Here is a 19,750-nt window from a genome sequence, read left to right on the forward strand (position 1 = left end):
TTCTGAGGGCTCCTGTGGCTTGCTAACTGATGAAAGTGAAAAGTCTATAGCTCTCTTGTTTAGAAGGCTGGCCTAGTTAGAAGATTTATGTATTCTCAGACACACTGATGAGCTTATTCAGGATTGTGTTATGTGCTAGGCCCCAGAAGACACTAAGATTGCTTTGAGTGAAGTGTGTAACACTCCCTACAAGTGAGAAAATGTGGGACTTTTGGAGGCCATCACCCAACATCACTCTCCCACTCTTTTTTTTTTTTTTTTTTTTTTACCAAATGAAAATAGCTTTACAGCCATTTTTTTCCTCCTACAAAGAATGCAGTCTGGGGGTGGGAAAGGGCAGAACTGAAAGAACAACAACAAAAAATAAAACAGTAAGTAAGGAAAAAAACTGCATTCACTCCAGGTCTCCTTTTCTGGTGGCTTTTTCTTTTCAGATCTGGGACTAGATTTCAGAGGAAATGGTAGACATTTATAGCTGGGAGGCAGGGAGGTGGAAGGAGAGGTTACTGTCCCAGGAGTCCGGGAAGGAAGAGGCAATTTTTCAAAAAGTACAAGTGGCCAGTAACCCCAGGGGAAGATGCTGTCCCTTTCTGGTAATCAGAGGAAGGCAAACACCACTACAGGGAGATGGGATTAGGAAAGAAAAAAAGAGTAACAAGGCCTGCTATGGGGGAGGGAAGGGAGGGGGGCGGGCCCTCTTCTGCCGCACTGCTGGTGGGAGGGGAAATTGGGGACCCGAGTTGGTGGATGACGTAGGTCTCACGTGACCAAGAGCTGACGTGTGCAGAAGTCCTTCTTGTTCTGGTCGTTGTTCCCGTCTGAGTATCAGCTCCCCATTGCCCCGAGGGCCAGTGGGCCTGCAGCAGAGGAAAGAAGGAGGAGGAGAAGGAGATCGTCCAGGATCCGTGCAGGTCAGTGCCTGGGACATTCCAGAAGGTGGGGGTGGCCGAGGGTGCAGGGCGGAAACCGTCGCGGATCCTGGGGCGCCTCCGTCGTCTCTTCCACTCGCCGCCAGCTTTCCAAGACGTCTGTCCCGCCCGCAGCCCATTCTGATGCTGCGAAATGGTGAGCAGGGGGGTGTTTGGAAGGAGCTCAGAGATCGGGACGTGGGAATCTGGTGGGAACCGAGGCCGTAATCTGGAAAGGGAGCTGTGCCCTGGGTGTTGGCCCCCAGTCCTCCAGGACGGTGCCAGAGGGGAAAGGCTGGACATGGGGAGGGGAGGTGCAACGTGATGTGTCAGCAGAACCCCGAGAGGGGTCGAAGGGGTGGGAAACCTTTGACAGCCAGGCCTCCGAATTAAGAACAGAGTTTTCTGTTCTGGGGACCGGTCCGTCCACCAAGCACTAGGTCGCGGCAGTTTCCCGTCTTTCTTACTGTGACTGTGTCTTCCTGACCATGGCTCTGTGTCTTGTGGATCCGAGCCTCTCCCGGGTTGCCAGTCTTTCCGTAGGTTGCGGCACCACACCAGGCTAGAGAAGAGGAAGGAAATTAACCCGGATCCGTGAAGGTCGATTTGAGGGTAAGACCATCTAGAGACCCTAACGGGGGCGGTGGGAGGATGGGGTGGGGAGAAACCAGAGGTAGCGATAATCTAGGTTAGGTCTGAGTCTGAGTGTGTTTCTCACACTCTTGGGACTGTGGCGAAATGGCGTGCAGTGTGTGTGTGTATGTGTGTGCGTGCGCGCGCGTGTGTCGTGGGGGGTGGGGTGGGGGAGAATGACAGAAGGGAAACCTATCAGATAGTTTGTTCGTAATCCTCTTCTCTCAACAGCACTTAGTCCCCATGTTTTCGATCTGTCATCCTGCAGGTCTGCTGTAGCAGGTGGCACCAGTTTAAACGAGGGAGGAAGTTTCCTCGGATCCGTAGAGGTCGGTTTGGGCATGGGGGCTGCCTGGAATGGGGGAGGGGTTGGAAATCGCCCGCGGTTGGACAGGCTCACCCAATGTTACTGTTTCTCCAACATCTCTCCATTTCAGGCTAGGGAAGCGGCAGGCATGTGCATGTTTTGGATGGCAGAGAGAGGTTGTGTTTTTGTTTTTTTAAAATCTGACAACCTAGATAGGTGAATCAGGAAAGCAACAAATGGAGGAACAGTCAATCCATCAAAGCTTCAGTTCTCACTGGCTCTGGTCTCTCTGCAGATTGCAAGGGTTGTTGGGCGTGGCACACCTCCAGGGGAGGGAAGAAGGAGCAAACTGCCTGTCTGGAGGAGGTTAGTGCAACGGTGCCACTCCCTGGGAACATCCAAGTTTGGGGTAGCTGAGGCCCCAGCAGAGAGGATGGGCTCCACTGCCTTTATCTAGGCTTGGGGAGGAGGTGGGCTGGGGAGAGTGAAATGAGGGGGAAAGAGTTTGTTAACAATCTACATTTTCTACCAAGAATTCATTTGCTTGTCCCTCTGTACAACTCTCTGCAGAGGACAACTTAAGGAGAAGAGAAACTCAAACCCTGTTTTCTTTCTCCACCCCTAGGTCCACCTCCAGAATCAGTTGTCGCGGCCTTGAAGTGGCTGAAGACGATCATCCTCCACAGGCCTGCACCCAGGCCAGGCCCATAGCCCTCCTCCCCCAGCCTGAGTGACTACTCTGTTTCTTTGTCCCTGATACCATCAGGGACGATTGCATGGGCTACGCCAGGAAAGTAGGCTGGGTGACTGCGGGACTGGTGATTGGGGCTGGCGCCTGCTATTGCATTTATAGACTGACCAGAGGAAGAAAACAGAACAAGGAGAAAATGGCTGAGGGTGGGTCTGGGGATGTGGATGATGTTGGGGATTGTCCTGGGGCCAGGTACAATGACTGGTCTGATGATGATGATGACAACAGTGAGAACAAAGGTGTAGTATGGTACCCACCTTGGGCCCGGATTGGGACTGAGGCTGGAACCAGAGCTAGGGCCAGGGCGAGGGCCAGGGCCACCCGGGCTCGTCGAGCTGTCCAGAAAAGGGCTTCCCCCAATTCAGATGATACTATTTTGTCCCCTCAAGAGCTGCAGAAAGTTCTTTGCTTGGTTGAGATGTCTGAAAAGCCTTATATTCTTGAAGCAGCTTTAATTGCTCTGGGTAACAATGCTGCTTATGCATTTAACAGAGATATTATTCGTGATCTGGGTGGCCTCCCAATTGTTGCAAAGATTCTCAATACTCGGGATCCCATAGTTAAGGAAAAGGCTTTAATTGTCCTAAATAACTTGAGTGTGAATGCTGAAAATCAGCGCAGGCTTAAGATATACATGAATCAAGTCTGTGATGACACAATCACTTCTCGATTGAACTCATCTGTGCAACTGGCAGGTCTAAGATTGCTTACGAACATGACTGTTACTAATGAGTATCAGCACATGCTTGCTAATTCCATTTCAGACTTTTTCCGTTTATTTTCAGCAGGAAATGAAGAAACCAAATTTCAGGTTTTGAAACTCCTTTTGAATTTGGCTGAAAATCCAGCCATGACTAGAGAACTGCTCAGGGCCCAAGTACCATCCTCGCTGGGTTCCCTCTTTAATAAGAAGGAGAACAAAGAGGTGATTCTTAAGCTTCTGGTCGTATTCGAGAACATAAATGACAATTTTAAATGGGAGGAAAATGAATCTACTCAGAATCAATTCAGCGAAGGTTCACTTTTTTTCTTTTTAAAAGAATTTCAGGTGTGTGCTGATAAGATTCTGGGGCTAGAAAGTCATCAGGATTTTTTGGTAAAAGTGAAAGTTGGAAAATTCGTGGCCAAACTGGCTGAGAATATGTTCCCAAAGAGCCAGGAATAAGTTCTTGATTTTGTAGTTTAGAAGCAACACATGTTGTAAACTCTTCCTTTTCTCCACCTTGTCTATATGGTAAAGGAATCCTTTCAGCTGCCAGTTTTGAGCAATGAATATCATATTGTATCATCAATGCTGATATTTATCTGAGTTGGTCTGCAGGCCTAAGCTGGATGAATGAATATCACTACCTGTTCTGAAAATGTTTGTTGCTTTTTATCTCACTGCCTAGATTGAAATATTTTTACTATTTCTTCTGCATAAGTGACAGTGAACCAATTCCTCATAAATAAGCTCCCTCCTATCATTTGCATTGACTGCATTTGTGTATCATCAATGAAGTTGTGTGATAATGCTGGAAAGAAGAAAAGAAAGAGAGAAACCATACTTATCTTTCGGTTTGTAATCTAGTTGGAGAGATAAAAACATACAAACAAAAAGAAAACAATATCTCAAGCATATACTTTTTGTTAAATATTCGCACTCAGAGCACAGAGAAAGCAAAGGTTTCTGCAGGATACAGTAGTCAGCTACAGATTTATGGAGGAAGTGTTCATTTAAAATGAATCCTCAGTGGGGTAGGTAGTTAGGGAGTTCCATGTGATGGGAGAGAAGGGGGACTGGTGTGAGAATGGCATGGAGGTAGGAACTCTTGCTGTGATAGTGAGGAGACTAGTCTGTTTAGAGTGGAAAGTGTGACTGGAAGTACATAAATTTGGAAAGTTGGCTGAAGCCAGTTTGTGGAGAAATGTTTGAATATTACCTCACCGAACGCTGAGAGCCAGTGAATAATTTTGACTAGAAAGAAAAATTGGAATTCATATAGAAGTCCTTCTCTCACCTACTGTGCAGTGTCTATGAGAGTATGGCAAAAATGGGGCCTTTCAAACCCTGGTGGTAGGAATTCGCTTAACACTGGCACAAGGTTTGCAGAGGGCCATTTGGTAATACATATCATTAGCCTTAAAATATGTAATCCCTTTGTCCTAAGGAAATAATTGAATCATTGGCCAAAGATTGTATGTACAAGGCTGTTTATCCCAGCACTGTGTGAAATAGTAAAAATTGAAAACAACTTAAACAATTTAGCACACTGGACTGGTTACATAAATTAAGGAATATTCACATCAGTCAGTCAGTTCAGTTGCTCAGTCGTGTCCAACTCTTTGCGACCCCATGAATTGCAGCACGCCACATGGTGTAAGATAAATATGTCAATTTCAATCCATATTGTCAGGGAATGATGTTCATCATGCACTGTTAAGTGAGAAAGGTAGGTTAGATAGGAGTCTTCTTAGTAGGATTCAATTTTTCTGAGAATATAAGATATTTAAGTAGACACTAAAAACTCTGGAATTACAGACATCCATATAGTAACAGTGATTGTCTTTGGGTGGAAGGATAGTGTAATTTTTACCTTTTTACTTTTTATTCATCTATGTGTTCTTATTAACCTAAAACAAATACTGATTTTTCAAAAGTTTTTGCAAAAGGAAAGTGTTGGGAATGGAGCAGGTGATTGATTGGAGCATGAACTGAGTATTTACATTAAACATAAGATGGGTTGAAGTTTTCTCTCTGAAATAATAGATGAGTGCTAAAGATGGGGCTCACTGTAAGAATTAAATGAAGTAATATATGTGAAATACTTAGAATTTTCTGGCACATAGCAATTAATTAAGAAAATTGAGCACACTTAGTTACTTAGAATTCAGGGTTGATAGTTGTTCTGGTTGACCTTTGTGTTGCTGGGGGCATTCTGCCATGTGTCAGCATCATTTAATAAATAATAACAACAATAAAAGTTAGCATTTATTAAGTGACTACTGTGTAGAGTGATGTCATTCCTGCAAGGCAACTGTTAACAATAGTTTCTCAAAGAAATAGGCTTTTCTTTTTACTACGTACTCAAGATGTTGTATCAGACATGATCTCACCTGCCCTTACAATGTATTGTTGGTCAGTTTGGGGATGTTATCCTACTTTATACATGAGGCCAGGAAAGGGTAAAAGCTCTGTTCAGTTATGATCTGGTTTTAGCCCCAGGCTTCCATATACTTACTCAAATGTTGCCTACAATAGACAAAAGGACCATGGACTGATCAGCTTGAAGTTGTTGGGTATGGTGACTCTATTGAATCATACTGGGGCTCCTTTGACATCAGTTTTAAGGGTGGAATGAGGGTAAAGGAATTAAAAATTTTTATTGCTCTATTATTAGGCAGGAAACAAAGATTTGGGAGGGAAAGCCTTATCCATTTAAAATAAATTAACTTTGAGATACCTGTGTGACATCTAAATGGATATACCCTAATGTCATTTGAGTGTATTGATCTGGTGCTCAGAAAAGACCAGCCTGCAGATATAGATTTGGGGGCCACCAGAGAAGAAATGATAACTAAGGACATGGGAGTGGATGTGATCCCCAGAGAGAAGGTTCAGAGTGTAAGAGTGGAAAGCAGCACAAAGAACTGGATAAGGGATTGTGGCAGCTGGGGGAAAGAAGCATCAAATTCCAACTGTGGATACCCTTCCAGACACTAACTATCAGTATACCTATATAGTCCGTACATCAAATTGGATGATACTGTAGGCGAAGTTTCAGAACCTGATTTAAATTTTGTCTACTTTTCTTCTAAAATGTATTCATTGGAGATACTTAAGAAAATAGAGACAATAAGAACAAACTTGTTCCCTCACCCAGATCTGTATCATGAACATCTAAAAAATATTCTGATCAAGCCACATTGGACTGGGGTGCTGAGTGACCTTTCACCCTGGGGTGGCAATGAGGTGCACTTGGGTAATAAAAAGCCACCCTGCAGCAGGGGCACAGGCCTGACTAGTGTCCATCTGCTCCGCAGGTCTCTTTTCTCATCCTCCTTTTCTCTTTTCTCATCCCCTTCCCATTCTCCTTCCCTTTCCCTTCTTCACACTTTTCTCTTATTTCCTCCTCTGAGAGACCGTTGACAGTAGTCTCTTTGTGCTTCTGTGTCTTTTGGGGGTGATCGTTTCATCTCCATGACACCAGGTCATGCACCAGTGGGCATTTGATACAGAATGGTAATTGTCGTTGCTGTGGTAACAAGATGACCCTGGGTATGTATGGCTGGATGCCAAGACTTTTCAGACCATTGAACAGAAACTGAGAAAGCACCGGTCTTAGTGTGGAACAGCCCTGTGTGCATTGCATGAATTTTGATGTCCCATACCTGGTGTTATTTGAAACTGAGTCACCCGGACTTTGGGAAGTGCTGTGTGAGACAGATGTGTGACTGCCTGGTCCAGGGAAGACACAGGGCCAGCCCAGCCACACTCTGATGTCCTGATGCTTTCACATCAGAGGTTGCCACTCAAACATTTTGGGAAGGGCACCCTTCTAGTATAGTAGCCGTGATTGTGGCAGCTCATGGGGGCAGGGAGGAGCCAGTGTCCTTTCTTTAGAAAGGATGGCAGTTTCTTGGAAACTGAGGAAGTTAGAAACTCAAGGATATTCTGCTATTTTGTTTTTATCTACTGATTTTAGGAATTTAAGTGGGTCTATTCCAGGCAAATGTGTTCAAAGGTGATTTTACAAAGATGGAGTATAGTTCTCTTACAAATTGTCACCCAAAGCATAATATTTAAAGCTCAGGAAACTGGTTTTCTATTTTTAAATTCATATTTTACTTGCCTTATTTCAAAAGAGATTCTAAGTGTAGATTTAGCAAATTGATGTAGTTCAGGCAAATTTTGTGTTTATGCCTGTTTGGTTAATTTCTCTGCTCTATTCCCTTGAGAGTGGTTTTTTGAAGAATGATTATGACTATTTTCAATGCTAACATTTTACATTCATTCTTCATCGTATCCCAGACTGAAATTTTTTTTTCCTGATTTCTCTGTTCAAACTGTGGCTCTTCTTGCTTTTAAACCAGAACTATCATGCTGCCATCTCCAGGTGCAGAAGACTAGGATATTGACCCCTGAGGTGTGGTATCAAGCAGGATAACACATATTTACTTTCAGAGATATGTATCTCCATGCTTTTCCCTCTCCACTGTGTCCTTCTCAGGCCTTGTGTTAAGGGCTTGGGCATTGTTGGGTTTGGGGATAAGCCTGAGAGGAGGGAGGGAGTGGGAAAGAAGCCTTACTGGGGGTAGCTTCATTCTAACAGGTTCATGTCAAAGGAATTTGATCCAGCACTGACAGCTTCATTCTAACAGGTTCATGTCAAAGGAATTTGATCCAGCACTGACAGTGGGCTAAGTGTAACTCTTTGACCCTTGTTGACCATTTACATTTTAAAAAGTGAAAGAGTAAGTGTAGTACAAGCATCTTTGGGTATTAGAACATTTCTAAGTTTGTGCATGGACATAACATGTTATTAAATTGGATGGATTTTCTCTTTTGAAAATAAAAAAAAGAATGAGAGTCTGTTACTCTAAGAAATGTAATTACCAAGTAGAACAGATTTTTAGTGTTGGCTGCTCAGAACATTCTGTCCTTAAGATCAATGTACATCAGGAATAACATTATCATCAGAAGGTTGTTTATTTAGTGCTTAGGGAATTGGGGCGAGCTGACTTAGCTAGATGTTGGTGCTGTCAAAGTAGAAGAACCTGATGCACCCATGTCAATTATGGGGGTTGACTTGTGTCTGAAATCAAATACTTGTATTCAAGAGCTAGAGCATGTTTCTCTCTGTACACAATTAGAAATTTTGTCTGCCCAGATGACCCTTAGCCAGAGGTGGATTATTAGTTGATGGTAGTTTTATGACTGTTAAGATATATTATCAATTAGTTTCCATACAGGATTTGAGAAATGTATATTTTACAACAGGAGAAAACTGTAGTATTTGTAATGCATTCCCTCCTACATATTGATTAGTATCTCCCTTTTCTGAACCTTTCTTATGAGTAATGATAACGTGTTACTGATTTTTTGGAAACAAAGGTAAAACAAATTGTTACCTCTTTAGTTTTTTCCCATTTCTACTTCAGTTTTCTGTTTGCTAAAATGTGGTTTAACTATAATCTTGCTAAATTTTGTGGCTTTATTTCAATACGCTGTAATGAAAATTCTGACATAATGAAATGGATCAATAAAAGAAAACTTTTAATTTTTACTGTCTTCCATCATTTAAAATGAATTAAATGGATTATCTTGTTGATATTAGAAAAGATGGAATCTAGGCAAGACCAAATAAAACAGACAACTATTTTCTAAATCTTAAATCCATTTAAACTGACTTGGAGAATAATTCTTTGTAATTACTTAGTATTTAAGATCATCAATCTTCACCTCTTGTTATGCTGATCTGTGTAATCTATAGCCAAAAATTGAAAGTATTAAATCACACCATGTTGCTTATAAAAATTACTTAAGTTCTGATTGATTTTCTTCTGATATAAAAGTTAAACCTTTATGTTATGAATGTCATAATTCATGAATGTCTATAAATATAGGTCACACATATGTGTTTAGGTGGAAATGACTACTTGGGGAAATAATAAGATATTAGTAACACTCTGGAATTGCTTTTCAGTTATTTTTAAATTATGAATAGAAGTCCCAGATATATTTATTTTAACTTAGAAAGTGGAAAAACTAGTATCTGGGAAAGAAGACCATATTATAGCCTCTGCATTGATGGACAGGATTATGCATCCACCTGGGCATTTGACTACCTCTCTGAGACAGATTTCGGAGTTAGCACTCTGAGAGATTATTTTTCATAGTGAACTCTATTTTAGTCTTCTTTATTATATTTTCTTAAACCATAGAAGTTCTTTATGCTTATTAACAACTCAAACAGATGAAATATAAATTAAAACATAAAACTGCCCTCTTCTCACCCATTTTTACAGTTACTTGCTATTAATGTGTTCTATGCATGTGCTGTACTATGCTGTGCTAAGTCGCTTCAGTCGTGTCCGACTCTTTGCGACCCTATGGACTGTAGCCCACCAGGCTTCTCTGTCCATGGGATTCTCCAGGCAAGAATATTGGAGTGGATTGCCAAGCCCCTCTCCAGGGGATCTTCCTGACCCGGTGTATGAACCCCCATCTCAGATCTCTTGCATTGGCAGGCGGGTTCTTTACCACTAGCACCTTAAACATAAATGATAACACATATTCATATTTTTATCAGAAAATCAGGTCACTGTCCATATATGGTTCTGTTCTGCAACTTTTATTTCACCTAAAATCATGTGTATATTTCCATACATATCCTACCTCATTCAGCTTTGTTCATGGTAGTCATATCATTCAGCCTTTCCCTTTATGGCTTCTAAGTTTCTGGGCATGCTGAGACAAGCTTTTACTCCCCGAAGAGTTTACAATAATTTTTAATATTTTATTTGAGCTTTTAAAAATAACTGTTTGCGTGTGTGTTTAGTTCTTCTTGTATATAGTTTTATATGTGGTATGAAGTAGAGACATAATTTTACTTCTTTTTCCCAGGCCTAGACATTGATTATGACATCCACTTTTTGGCAGACCTTTTTAGACATCATTAGTTATAGGTTATCTACCTAATGTTATTCTTCTCTATAAATGGAAACATTATTCCTCTTTCTGCTATCCTCCTGGTATGATGCACTGGAGACTTTTGGTGAAGTCCTATATTACAGAACCTGTTTATTAAAGATGGAGTGAATTATATTGGGTTGTCATACTAGTAATTAATTCTTTATGGGTCTATTATGAAATAGAGAAAAAATTGAAGAAATTTAAAACACCAAAGGATAAGTACAGTGCACTATGGGCTATGAAAATGCTACAATTTGTAAATGGTAGTCTAGCAGGTGACTTACATGAGTGTGACAACACTTCACTCAAAGCATGACAAGGAATGAGCTAATCGGTGTATTTGAGAATTTGAAAATCTGCCAACTAACTCAGTCTTCCAAGCAGAAGAGTTATTACATATTGTCACATATGCCTTGGAACCAAAGATAAGAAACTGATCTTTTTGAAACATGGAATGAACTGTTGGATCTAGAGGGCTTGAGCACTATGAATTAAGACGTTTTGGAGGACACTTACAAGATAAAGTAATATTCTTATCAGAAAACTGGAAGACGTACAGATTTAAATTTGTAAAAGACACTTGTGCACAAATAGATAATATAATTTAAAAAGTGTACCAATGACATGCTGACACTGGAGACGATTGAAGTAGCAATTGATTAAAACATTCTATGAATGAGTTTGATATTAGATACTCTTCACTAGTAATATATATCCTTTTAAGCAAAAGAAATAAGAAAATGTTGGCATATGGTCTCAAAAGTGCAATACTTCCTAAAAACTTGCTAGAATAGAAGAAAGCTATTGATTTTTTTGTGTGTTTATCTTTGCCTCACCACCTCTTCTATCTTGCTTATTGACTTCATGATCTTTAAATAGTACTTGTGTTTTAGACAAATACAGTCATATCAATTGTAAATAGAAATTGGTTTTAACTTTTCCCAATTTTACACTAATTGTTTATTTTCTTATCTTATTGCAAGAAATTGAATCACCAGAAATATTATTGAATGAAAATAGAGATTGTGGATGATCTTGACTTGTTCTTGGTTTTAGTGGAAATGACTGGCATTTAATGATTAAAATGAGGATTGCTGTTAACTGTTGGTAAAAAGCACTTTCAATATTTAAGTCATTCCCTTCTATTCTTGTTGGTATCCATTAGGAGTAGCTGCTGATTTTTTTCTATCCTACTAGGTTATAGTAGAGCTTTTTCGTGCCAAACTTTTTGGGTTCTGTTTGTTTATAAATTTTATACATTGTTAATATTTTATTTTTTATATTATTAATATTTTTATAGTTGCCTTTTATGTACTATCTTTAGCAGATTTTGATCTTAAATTTGCTAACTTTATAAAATTCATTAGTTAACTTTCCATTTTTTTCCTCTTTTCTGGTAGAGTTTAAATGATATTGATCTTTGTAGTAAGTGTTAGTTGCTCAGTCATGTCCAACTCTTTGAGACCCCATAGACTGTAGCCTCTGTCCGTGGAATTCTCCAAGCAAGGATACTGGAGTGGGTAGCCATTCCCTTCTCCAGGGGATCTTCCCAACCCAGGGATCGAACCCATGTCTCCCCCTTGCAGGCAGATTCTTTACCATCTGAGCTATCAGGGAAGCCCAAGTCTTATCTCTTCTTTAAAGGTAATACAGAACTGAATTGCAAAACCATTTGATCCTGGTTCCTTTTTTAGTGGTAGGTCTACAATCACATTTCTAATCTTATCTCTAGCAATTTGTCTTCTCAAATTTTCTGGTTCTTGGATTAATATTGATAAATTCTACTGGGAAATCATCCATTATCTTTAGATTTTTAAATTTGATATCAAAGATTATATATAAAATTACAGCTCTTTTAATCACATCTATTTATGTAGTGAAAGCCTTCATTATTCATAATTTGTATACTTCTGTTTTTCTTCTATTATTACTTAGTTTTACTTATGAAGAGTTTATTTTATTGGTCTTTGAAAGAACCAGGATTTTATTTATCATTTCTACAATGTTTTTTTCTGATCATTATTTTTAACTTTTTGCAAATTTCTTCTATCTTTAGATTTGTTTTCTTGTACTTTACCAATTCTTCAAGAAGAGGGCTTATTTCTTTTATTTATGGGCTTCTTGAATAATAGTGGTAATTAAGATTATTTTTCTCTGAGTACAGCTTTAGTCATGCCCCATAAGCCTTGATATGATGTATTCTTTTTCTTTTTGTCTTGCTTTTAGCTTGTAGTTTTACTTTTAATTTCCTCTTTGACCCAGGGGTTATTTTGGAGAACAGTGCTACATGGTCAGGCAGTTATATTTAATGGTAATCTTCTATTTATTTATAATTTTATGCTGTTAAGACAATGTACCTATAAATTCATTCCTTTTTTAGAATGTATTTCCTGTTTCATTTAATCTAAGTTTTTAAATTTGAAAATCATGTTTTTCAATCCCAGAAATTATTTTTTCTGCTTTAGTTGTATTTTTTTCAGCACTGTTATTAGTTATTTTGCTAAAGATTATATCTGACTCCTTAAGTAGTTCTATTTCAGTGGGAGATAATATAAGTTTTAAAGTGCACAGACAATGAATATGAATAGTCATTTATGGAAGTAATACAAGTGACTGGAGAAATTTGGAGACTAGAAACTCCAAGGAAGGTCTTCTGGAGATATCCCTTGGAGGCAGGACTGGGATTTGAATGAAATAAATTTTATGATTCTGTGTTTATTCTTCACTATATGTGCATTTTCTTCAAACATTGTTTTTTAGACATACCTAGTGATACCTACCTAAGTGGTAGATTACCCTCTTCCCAAGTTGCTCCAATGGAAAAGAATCTGCCTGCAATGCAGGAGACCTGGATTTGATTCCTGAGTCAGAAAGAACCTCTGGAGAAGGGCATGGTGGGCTACTCCAGTATTCTTGCCTGGAGAATTCCATGGACAGAGAAGCCTGGCAGGCTATATAGTCCATGGGGTCCCAAAGAGTTGGACACAACTGAACGACTAATACTTTCACTTTCTTTCAGTGATGCCTACCTAAGTGGTAGATTAAATAATTTTCAGAAAGTATCATTAGACTTTATTATTAGACCATAATTTGTTTTCTCACTCTAGCTCCCCTACCGCTTCCAGATTTGTAATGTATCACATTACCACAGTGCCCCAGCTATCATTATTGTACTGTATGTTGATTACCTTGCTGCTGCTGCTGCTGCTAAGTCGCTTCAGTCGTGTCCGACTCTGTGCGACCCTATAGACGGCAGCCCACCAGGCTCCCCCGTCCCTGGGATTCTCCAGGCAAGAACACTGGAGTGGGTTGCCATTTCCTTCTCCAATGCATGAAAGTGAAAAGTGAAAGTGAAGTCGCTCAGCTGTGTCCAACTCTAAGCGACCCAGTGGACTACAGCCTACCAGGCTCGTCCGTCCATGGGATTTTCCAGGCAAGAGTACTGGAGTGGGGTGCCATTGCCTTCTCCCTTTGATTACCTTAATTGTAGCTTAAAAGAGCTATGTTCAGAATTTAGTGTCCAAGAGAAAACAAGCTGTGTAGAGACTATGGCTTGACCAACAGCTGATACCATTTCCCAATGGGCTATTCCTACTTATGTCACCAAAGGAAATCTCTGAATAGTCAAAAATAAAAAAATACACAGTAATTTACCAAAAACTATTAAACATTTCCATGTACTCTCTCATTGGAATCCTGGAAAGTGCAATTTCTTTCTTTCCCTGAGGATGGATTCTTATTCACTCTTAAAGCAGAGATTTAATATTGCACTGGAGATGATAAATATACACCTATTTGCATGTATGATTTGGCCTGGCCAAAAAGTTTGTTCAGTTTTAAGTAAAAATAAAAAGATGTATTTTTTTCATTTTCACCAAGAACTTTATTGAACAGCATAATTCACTAACCAAATGAACTTTTTGGCCAAACCAAAATATATGGTAAACTATTATGTTTTTGATATAAACTTATATTCTCGTTTTTCTCTCCCACAATATTTTTTACTTTCCCATTTTCCCCATTCTTTTCTTCAGGAAAGGTTTATGGAAGGGCTTTGTTATTTCCCAAAGCCCAAACACATGAAAGTATCATGCTAGGTATAGTTGATGCTCTACAGTAAGCTGTGTAATAAATATGGTTTTATTTACATTCAACCTGCTGCAGAGTCAGTGTGTTCAGTATGAGGATTCATGTCTTGCTTCAGTTGTTGAAACTCCTGTGCCACAATCTCTTCAAATATTGCCTTTTGCTTATTCACTCTAGTCTTTCTTTATGGAACTTCTTCCAAGTATATTTTGATACTTTTCATTCTTTCTGCCATGTCTTCTAGCTTCTCATTCATATTTTGCACCACTTTATGTTTTTATGCTGCATTCTGGGTGATTTTTTTGAGATCTATCTTTGAACGTTGTAGTTATCTTCTTGCTTTTGAGTTTGCCTCTGCTCAGGCCACATACATTTAACCAGTTCCAGATTAATTTTTATGTTTTTGTCCTTTGGGATTGCTAACATATAGGAACTGTGATTTCAACCCTACGTATTTGGGTGGAGCTGTCCTGGATTCTGATAACTCCCATGGGTCTCTTTATCCACCCATAACCTCACATAAAAGACACGTTTTCTTGTTATATATCTTTGCTGTGAGAAAAGGTTTTCTAGTCATCATATTAGGTACCAGTTGTACTTCTATGGGATCTGGATTTAGATAGGAGCTTGGTACCAGCTTCCCATCTTCCAGTGTCTAGAGGTGTTGCCTCCTGTTACTGTGTGGGATTAAAACCCTGTTCCCCAGCCCTTAAAGCCAATATCCATCTTTTGTCTTTATCTCTGTTTGTCTTTATCTCTTGCTCACTGTTGTTAGTCCCTTCTTTGTTTCTTGGGGATTTCCATTTCATGATCATGAGGTTGATTATTTCATGATTACGAGGTTGACTATATTACTACTTTTAGAGGGGAGTACGTATTCTATCATTTCTGTGAGTTGTCAATGGAAGGGATCAGAGCTGAGTCAGTTCAGTCTGCTATTAACTGGAAGTTCCTCAGATAGTTTTGTTGGATTGAATTGTGTAGATGATTTATGTGGTGCCTCTTAAGAGACATCTTGGGGGAACGTATTTTATATTTCTTCCAGTCACATAGTATAGCGTCTTAACAAGCTTTCTGTATCCTGGAATGGCAGTGATAAGGAAGCAGAAGAGAAAGTCTTGATTATTCAAGGAAAACAGAAGCAAATGGAGAGCCATCATGTCAGAAGAGGCCACAAGGAGGGAATGAAATTGGTGAATTATGTAGAACAATACTAGAATCACGTGGGCTCCTTCCTTCCAAGGACTCTAAGGCACTCTTATAAGCATCTTTAAATTTAGACACACCATGGAGAAAACATGGAGAAAACTGATACTGTTTCAGTCACCCCCATGGAATGAGAAGACAAAACAAAAACTGTGAGTGTTGCTATGAAAAATAAAAGTTGGTTGTCTTACACACTTGAAGTTGTGGACTGAGATTTATTATGGTTACACATAAATACACACACACATATATATTATATATATACACGTGCATGCATATTTGTATATGGATAGTAAACAAGCTGGAAGGATACACCACAGTGTATTAGAATGGCATTCTGTAGCAATAAGATTGCAAGACATTTATATTGTCTTCTTTGCCTAGTTAACTACACTTTTCCTTATTTTAGCTCAAATTTTACTCCCTGGGGGAATTTTTTCTGTCCCCTTTCTACTCCGTCAGAGGGGTTTGATCTTCTGCTATATATTCTTATATACCAGTGTCCCATTCTTTCTTTGCACTTACACAGAATTAAAATTATACATGTACTTGTGTGATTACTTGATTAATGTATATCTTCCACTAGTCCATGAGCTTCATGAATGGAAAGATTTGTTTTTTTCACCATTGTATTCTCAGTACCTTGCATATGCACTCAATGAAGACTTAATAAATGGATAAATGAATACATTTCTGCATTGTTTGAATATTTTTACAATGGTTGTATTAATTTCATTATTAAAAGAAAGATTATCCCATTTAGAACAAATATAAACATAGATCTTCTGGGCCAGTAATTATTTGAGGGTCACACTTCTTATTAAAAATGTGTTGGTGATTATAGCCAATTTCTCCTGAAAAATCCACATACACCCTCCTTTCATTCCTAAAAAGAACTTTACATATACTTTAGGTATTTCTAGATTTGGCTAAGAGAACATCTGGTCTAGGTATATCAGTGTGTGGTCAGTGGGTGAGAGTTCCTTGGACATTGGCCTAAACCTGGCTGAGGGGTGACCAGGGAGGAGGTGGAATGACAAGCAGTAACCTTGTTGCAAGGTAGACTCCTCCTGGGTTCCCAGGAGTTTGGGAATGAGAGGCCTACCAGACTGCACTCCTCAGGCTACGTGGGAGGTAGTAGAATGGCCAAGGGGGAGCTTCTACTCAGGGAAAGAAAAAGTGGGTTTGTGTCACTTCTCTAGGCTACATGGAAACCCTCAGTTGTAGGGGTCTAAGAGAGAGGGATCCCATTCTGTTTCCATTGGTGGGAACAGTGCTGCCATCTATATTGAGGCTGAGTTATCTCTGTGGAAATTTGGGAGCGGGATGGAAGGGGCCAAAGGCATTTACTCAGGTTACCACTTTGGTCACCTGTTCGTGGTTATTTTTGAGGTGAGCAACAGAGTCAGGTGCAAAGAATGAGAGGCTGTGGAATTTGGGAAGGGGTTGAGAGACAGCACCTTATGCCCATCCTGATGGGACAGGGAAAATCAGACGATCTTTGCAACTCTTACACTCTCGGGTGCCTGGGCCTCATAGCTCTTCCCTTTGCCCAGAGTTGAATCTCACTTTTTAGAAAGATTCAGTCTGAAAACGTATCAAATAGTTTAAGCACATTTATAACTCTTCTTACATGGAAAAATAATACGATTGTAAAACTTCATTGGACTAAGGCACTTGCATGAAGTGAGGCCTCCCTCATAAGTTCGAAATATCTTTTTGGGCCATGCTGGGTCTTCGTTATGGTGCGTGGGCTTCTTTAGCTATAGTGTGCGGGCTTATTTGTCCTTTGGACATGTGGGATCTTACTTTCCCCACCAAGGATCAAACCCATGTCCCTTGTATTAGAAGGTGGATTCTTAACTACTAGACCACCAGGGAAGTCCTGATAAGCGTCCATTTTGATTGAATGCAGCCATAAGTCTGATTCTGGGCCAATGAATTGTGGCAGAAGTGATATAAGTCACTTCCAGATTTTTTCATACAAGATGTCTCCATGCTTCATCTTTGTTCTCTCCTTTCTCATCCACCAGCTAATAAATGTGCCATAAAACCTCCCTGCTGACCTGAAACATTAACTTGAGACTCTTTTGTGAGAGAGAAATACTTATTCTTGCTTTTAAAATCATACTGTCTATGTTTTTGAGTCTTCTGTTATAACAGTTTTAACCTTTTATGCTACTATGACATTGATGGATTTCTTCCCTTCCTTTTCTGACTTCAGATAATGAAGATTATACTAATCAAATTCCTTCCTTCATATCACACCATTTGCATTGGTCTAATAAAAATATTTTCCTCTTTTCTTTCTTCATTCATTTACTACTTTGTTTCTTTCATCTCTATTCCTCACTTCCATCTTCCTCCCAACAGGCAACTGTCCTGTTTGATGTGTACATTCTTATTTATTTGAGTTCTTTTAGAAATTACATTATTTTGTATGAATGATTTTTAATTTAATAAAGACACAGTGCTGTGGTTCTTATTCTGTTTTTTTCCACCCCCCCACTCAGCAGTATTTTTAAAAATGTTACAAGTTACTCTGGGTACATTTATTCTGTAGTTTCCAGCTTTTGCTTAATGTACTAAAGTGTTCATCCACTCTAATTTACTTCATTTTCCTAGAAGTAGATTCTAGACCGCTTCCAACTCCTTACTACCTCAAACACTGACATGATTGTCCTCTTATATGTCCCGTTATGGACCTGTGTAAGAAGTGTTCTGGAATATAAAAATGGAATTGTTAGGACATAGGGAGTATGTGTGGGCTTCCCTGGTGGCTCTGATGGTAAAGAATCTGCCTGCAATGCAGGAGATCCAGGTTCAGTCTCAGAGTCAGGAAGATCCCCTGGAGAAGGGAAAGACTACCCACTCCAGTATTTTGCCTGGAGAATTCCATGGACAGAGGAGCCTGGCAGGTGACAGTCCATGGGGTCACAAGAGTCAGAGACACCTGAATGACTAACACACACACACACAGGGCATGTGTGTAGTTAATTTGATTAAATACTGTCAGATTACTTTTTGGAATAGCAGATACAGTCTAAAATCTAATTAGCTGCCTGTATGTGTAAGAGTTCCTATTACCCTTGCACCCTTACTAACAATTGGCATGTCCTAGCTTTTGAATTGCTAGCCAAATAGATGTAAATGTACATGCATCCTCTGCTTTTTGAAAGTTCACTTTTACAAAAGACTTATGTTAGTACCTCTTTCTGCTAACAGAAAGAAATGTGAAGAGGATTTTGCTTTTATGAAAAAATGGAGAAAAGTGAAAACAGCAATTCAGGGTTTGGTTTGTAGAGCAACCATTGTAGAGACAGCGTGCACCCAGAACATCAAACTCTTTCTCCCGAAACTACACTCAGCATCTCCCGAAACTTTGAAATGTATCTGTGAGCATTTGTGTTTTATTGCATTTATTTTGTGCATCCGTTAGCAAGATGTGTCCTAAGGTGATTATTTCTATACTTTAGACCATTTCTGTTTACAAAACACCCTACTTTGGAAGACTAGGGGAAAACCTGTATTTATAATTGTATTTTAATGAACAATTATCTGATTAATGATGAGTTTGAACATCTCTTCATGTATTTTTAAGCATTTTGGTTTTCCTCTTCTCTAGGTATGTGTATGTGTGTGCTAAGTCACTTTAGTCATGTACTACTCTTTACGACCCTATGGACAGTAGCCTGCCAGGATCCTCTGTCCATGGGATTCTCCAGGCAAGAATACTGCACTGGGTTGCCATGCCCTCCTCCAGGGGATCTTCCCAACCCAGGGATAGAACCTGTGTCTCTTATGTCTCCTCCATTGGCAGGTGCGTTTTTTACTCCTGAGCCACCGGGGAAGCCCTCTCTAGGTATATTTTTCATGTATTTTGCCAATTTACAATGGTGTGTTCCTGTCTTTTTCTTTTGGTACCAGAGTACTTTGCATATGCTAGATATTAATCCTTTGTTAGTTTAAGATATTGCAAATATCTTTTTTTCTGTCATCTTTTAACTTTGTTCATGGTGCCCTTTATCAAATAGAAATTCTTATTTTTATGTAATAAATATTACATAAATAGTTAAATATTACATAAATATGTATATTTGTAATATTTATGTAATATTTAAATATTTAAAATTAAATATTAAAAATTTTTTGCCTTCTGGTATGTATTTCTGAGGTTTTGTTTA

The 19,750-nt window shown here is 39.3% G+C and overlaps 1 protein-coding gene across 3 annotated transcripts; it reads left to right on the top strand.

Annotated features, from left to right (window-relative positions):
* The first annotated feature begins 756 nt into the window (after positions 1 to 756).
* On the top strand, positions 757 to 8,865 carry ARMCX3 (armadillo repeat containing X-linked 3). Of its 3 annotated transcripts, XR_003509529.1 has the most exons (6): positions 757 to 911; positions 1,441 to 1,520; positions 1,810 to 1,870; positions 2,144 to 2,214; positions 2,474 to 7,911; positions 7,961 to 8,865. XR_003509529.1 is itself a non-coding variant. In XM_027532982.1 (5 exons), exon 5 carries the CDS (start codon positions 2,625 to 2,627, stop codon positions 3,762 to 3,764), a length of 1,140 nt encoding a protein of 379 aa, XP_027388783.1. In that variant the 5' UTR covers positions 757 to 1,065; positions 1,441 to 1,520; positions 1,810 to 1,870; positions 2,144 to 2,214; positions 2,474 to 2,624; the 3' UTR covers positions 3,765 to 8,865. The 3 variants fall into 3 exon arrangements, 2 of the variants coding, with proteins under 2 accessions (XP_027388783.1, XP_027388782.1); XM_027532982.1 differs by having other exon boundaries at positions 757 to 1,065; positions 2,474 to 8,865; XM_027532981.1 differs by having other exon boundaries at positions 2,474 to 8,865.
* Positions 8,866 to 19,750: the final 10,885 nt, after the last annotated feature.

Source organism: Bos indicus x Bos taurus, chromosome X, assembly GCF_003369695.1.
Source record: "Bos indicus x Bos taurus breed Angus x Brahman F1 hybrid chromosome X, Bos_hybrid_MaternalHap_v2.0, whole genome shotgun sequence".
NCBI lineage: Eukaryota > Metazoa > Chordata > Mammalia > Artiodactyla > Bovidae > Bos > Bos indicus x Bos taurus.